This window comes from Danio aesculapii, chromosome 13 (genome assembly GCF_903798145.1).
Source record: "Danio aesculapii chromosome 13, fDanAes4.1, whole genome shotgun sequence".
Taxonomy (NCBI): domain Eukaryota; kingdom Metazoa; phylum Chordata; class Actinopteri; order Cypriniformes; family Danionidae; genus Danio; species Danio aesculapii.
In genome coordinates, this window is record NC_079447.1 from 437,137 (window position 1) to 441,904 (window position 4,768).

Genomic DNA, 4,768 nt, shown 5'->3' on the forward strand with positions numbered 1-4,768 from the left:
ATGCCATCAAACAAACACAAGTAACCCGTCCTGTCCTGAACTGCGCTCATTATCCAGCACATCAGTGTAATTATTTCCACATTCATTAGTGCTGTGATTTTTAGTGCTCTCCATACTGTAAGTAAATGGGTCATTACGCATCTCTCTCTTTCCCTCCAGTCACGTCATATGACCATGAATCCGCAGCGAAGTGGCCTGATTTCTGACACACACTCGGACCTACAGTACAGTGCAGACCTCAGCTCTCGTCTTTACTGAGCGACTGAAACATTCACACACATAAATAGATAATATAATCATTTACAGTAAATACTACACTTTTTTTTACCATAATATAGTGAAGTGCTTGAATGAATCTGTTGTGGTGATTCTACATTTGCTATGGTAATTCGACAACTGTAGCAATTATACTGTTGTGTTGATTCCACAGTTACCATGGTCACACAACAAGTACAGTAAATAACCTGTTGTGGTGACTCTACAGTTACCATGGTAACACAACAACTATAGTAATAACCTGTTGTGGTGATTCTACAGTTGCTATGGTAACACAACAACTATAGTAATTAACCTGTTGTTGCGATTCTATAGTTGCTATGGTAACACAACAACTATATTAATTGATCTGTTGTGGTGATTCTACAGTTGCTATTGGTAACACAACAACTATATTAATTGATCTGTTGTGGTGATTCTACAGTTGCTATGGTAACACAACAACTGTAGCAATTCATCAGTTGGCATTCTATAGTTGCTATGGTAACAAAATAACTAGCAATTGATCTTTTGTGGTGATTCTATTGTTGCTATGGTAACACAAACAACTAGTGATTAATCTGTTGTCCTGATTCTACAGTTGCTATGGTTACTCAACAACTATTTTAACTGATCTGTTGTGCTGATTCTATAGTTGCTATGGTAACACAACAACTGTAGCAACTGTTGTGTTATGGTGATTCTATAGTTGCTATGGTAACATAGCTATACAACTATAGTACAACCATAGTAGTATCATCAAATGACCCAATACTGTTGTTTTCTACACCTGTAGAATATATTATGCAACAATACACCACAGTTTACTGTAGTAAAAACTTAAGTATAGTACAGTATTTATTACAGGTTATCAGCTCACTATAGATAATTCTCTGCAGCATTAATTATCAGTGTTGTAAATCTTATAGTATAAGCAGTATAATGCAGTTTACTATAGTCTACATTATTTACTATGAATTACTCTAGTATCTTTTTTTATGTGAGGCTGCGCTCCAGCACAATCCAAGCAGTATCATCTCCACAGATTTACATAATCCTCGCTAATTAAGCAATTAAACAGCAGCTGATTTAATTGGCAGGTTTTGTTCCAGCAGTGTGTGTTTCAGCAGATCTCTGGTGTTGGGATGGGATTTGAAATGTAATCCGCCTCATGAAGAGAAAATGCATTGAGTAAAATGTCACAGTTGGACTTTCATTTTAGTTTATGAATAAGAGATCAGTTAAATTCACTATCAGCATTTTGAAGCAATGCAGAATGCAGAGCTGGGGGAGTGTCTTAAAAAATAATGGGTTGTTAAATGTTGGTCAAATATGGGCAAACCTTCCCAATGGTAGGGTTTAAAAAGGTGTCATTTAACATTTTCAATTTAATTGGATTGGGTTTGTCCACAGTATTTTTAAGGTAAAATAATTAATTACTGATGACTAATTACATCATTAAAATTGTATGATGTACTTCTAATTATGTCTGAAAAGTAGTTTAATTACTCAATAAGGACTAAAATAAAAATCTCAGCATATAACTGAAATTAAAATCTTTTAAATATTTACCTTTAAATCAAAACATTGCCTTTTACACTCTAAACAAATGGCAAGTTGTTTTAACCCAATGCTGGGTCAAATATGGGCAACATTAAAACATTTTAATTTAAATTTAACTGAAAGAATGTTGGGTTTGTCCACTGTTTTATACCGTGAAGTAAATCATTGTTGTAAAAATTGTTCACACACAAAAAAAATAACCTTACCAGGTTTCCTTTCAGAAATTAAGCACATGTGTAATTACATGCAGATCATTTTAAAAACATACGTGTAACCATGTTTTTAAATAATAATAACAACTTAAATGTAAGTACATAGTAGTTAAAACCACTTAATATAAAGTGAAACCTTTTATTATTTATTGCAGACAAACTAAAACAAATAAGACCTTCTCCAGACGAAAAATAGGTCACACTTTATTTAATGTACAATTCACACTGTTAACAAACCATTAATTAAGACTTTAAGCTCAACAAATTACTGTTTAGCAGCTAGTTATAAAGTATAGTTGTGTTGAGTATTAAGGGTGTAAAATAAGATCATGCAGAATATGTGCTTTATAAATAATAAATGAGACAATATCTTAAAAATAGACAAGTAATAAGACACTACTTAATAGTAAGAATTGGTACTTAAAATAATTGTTATTTTTATTAATAACAAAGACTAAGTTTAACATTTTAAAGCTGTCAATGATCTGTGACTACGATTTGCAAGATATAAAGATGTTTACTAGCTGTGATATGTGCTTTATTTCATTAAAAGTAGGCAGAAAAATGGGTAAATGCATATAATTAAAAACTTTTGATAGAATAATTTGTTATTTTATTTATTGTTTTTTATTGAATTAAAGTCCCTCATTTATAAAACATCACAATTGCAAACTTCATTCATTCATTTTCCTTTGGCTTAGTCCCTTTATTTATCAGGGGTTGCCACAGCAGAATGAACTGCCAACTATTGCAGTATACGTTTTACACAGCGGATGCCCCACCCGGCATTGGGAAACACCCACACACTCATTCACACACTCATAAACTACGGCCAATTTAGTTCATGTGTTTGGACTGTGGGGGAAACTGGAGTACCCGGAAGAAACCCACGCCAACACTGGGAGAACATGCAAACGCCAATGGCCCAGCCGGGACTCAAACCAGCAACCTTCTTGCTGTGAGGCAACAGTGCTAACCACCGAGCCACCGTGTCGCCTCAATTCCAAACTTGCCAAAACTATTATTGTGTATATTTACTGTCAAATGCATGCAAACTCTGCATCAGTGTTACTGAAAAACACAATAGGAAATTCTGTGGTGATAAAATGACATCACTTGTAAAAATTAGACAAAAACTGATGATTTAATTAAAAGCATGCAGAAAATTCAGGTTAATGCATTTGATTCCGACTTTTGATGTTATATTGAATGTTTTATTTATATATTGTCATTTATTTAATCAATTAATCAAGTGCAAAGTTAATGTAATTGCATGTTTATTTTCAAATGGATGCTAATTTTGCATTAGTGTTACTGACAAATACAATAGTAAATACTGTGGGGAATAAACTACTAATTAGCTGTTTATTAATAGTTAAGATAGCAGTTGGGATTAGGGATGTAAAATAGGAAAAAATGAGTAAAAAAACTTTTTATTCAGTTTTAAATATTTCGTATTTTATTTATTCAAATTAATTCTGCAATTCAACATTGTGCAAGCTATTTTTCAAATGCATGCAAACTCTGCCTCAGTTTTACCGACAAACAGGCAGTAAATACTGTGGGGAAAATGACATCACTTGTGGAAAATTTTCAAAAGAAGAAATTATTTTATTATTTAACTTTTCATGGTATAATTAATGATTTATTTATACCCAAATACCCTAATTTATAAACACACTTCAATTGCAAACTTGAAAAACTATTTTTGTGCATGTTCGTTTTCAAATGCATGCAAACTCTGCATCAGTGTTACCGAAAATACAACCGGAAAAAAATCCTGACATCGCTTGCAAATGTGCCAGAAAGGTTAATAATGTAGTGCTGATCTCTCACCATCCTCCTTGTCGTCGAACACTGGCCTCTTGGATGAACTGTTCGCTCCCATCCTCTTCTTCCACTTTCCCCAGTGAAACATTGATGCTCTGATCTCATTCCTTTCCCGACGCGGAAACTGATGCTGGACGGACGCCGCTACAGCATGACGCTCTGCCGGGATTCAGCGCTCACAGGCGGGCACCAGAGCCGAGCCGAGCCGGTGGGGTCCTGGGTCTGGAGGAGCAGCTGGAAGAGTGTGTTCTGTGTGAAAGTGTGTGTGTGTGAAAGAGTGTGTGATCTGCTGCTGATGCTGCTCTTCAGACTGACTGAGCTCCAGCGCGAGACCCTCATCTGTATCTGTGTGTGTGTGCGCGCGCGCGCTCTTTCACAACCGCGCATGCGCACACAACCGCACTGTCGGCTTTTTTTAAAATAAATGTAAAACGGTCCCACTTTACAATAAACTTTCAGTAGTTAATGCATTTACTAACACGAACTATTAATAAATGCTCTTCAAGTGTTTATTATTAGTAAGAATGTACAACACATGTACAGCTTTTATTAATTAATCATAGTTCAACGTTTACTAATGCACTATTAACATCCAAATATATACTTGCTAATTACTAGTTAATGCACTGTGAGTTAACATGAACTAACAATGAATATTTTCATTAACCAACATTTTCGTTAAGAATTTCGTTATGAATATTTTCGTTAACTAATATTAATAAATAAATCTATTGTTCAATGATTGTTCATTTTAGCAAATCTATTAACTAACGTTAACTAATACAACCTTGTTGTAAAAGGTTACCATAAAACAAATGTAATTTAACAGTAAGTTGTACACTTTGTTGTTATTTATTTATGTATAAACCCATCTTGAAACTTAGCTGTAAATACTATGGTATACTTTA

At 34.1% G+C, this 4,768-nt stretch overlaps 1 protein-coding gene across 1 annotated transcript in view; it reads right to left on the bottom strand.

Moving 5' to 3' along the window:
* LOC130240102 (serine/threonine-protein kinase 32C-like) overlaps window positions 1–4,159 on the bottom strand; it is a 107,652-nt gene extending 103,493 nt beyond the window's left edge. Inside the window, exon 1 of the mRNA XM_056471518.1 lies at window positions 3,867–4,159. Coding sequence (XP_056327493.1) covers window positions 3,867–3,948 — 82 coding nt within the window. The 5' untranslated portion in view covers window positions 3,949–4,159. The remainder of the gene's footprint in view (window positions 1–3,866) is intronic.
* Between the last annotated feature and the right edge of the window lie 609 nt (window positions 4,160–4,768).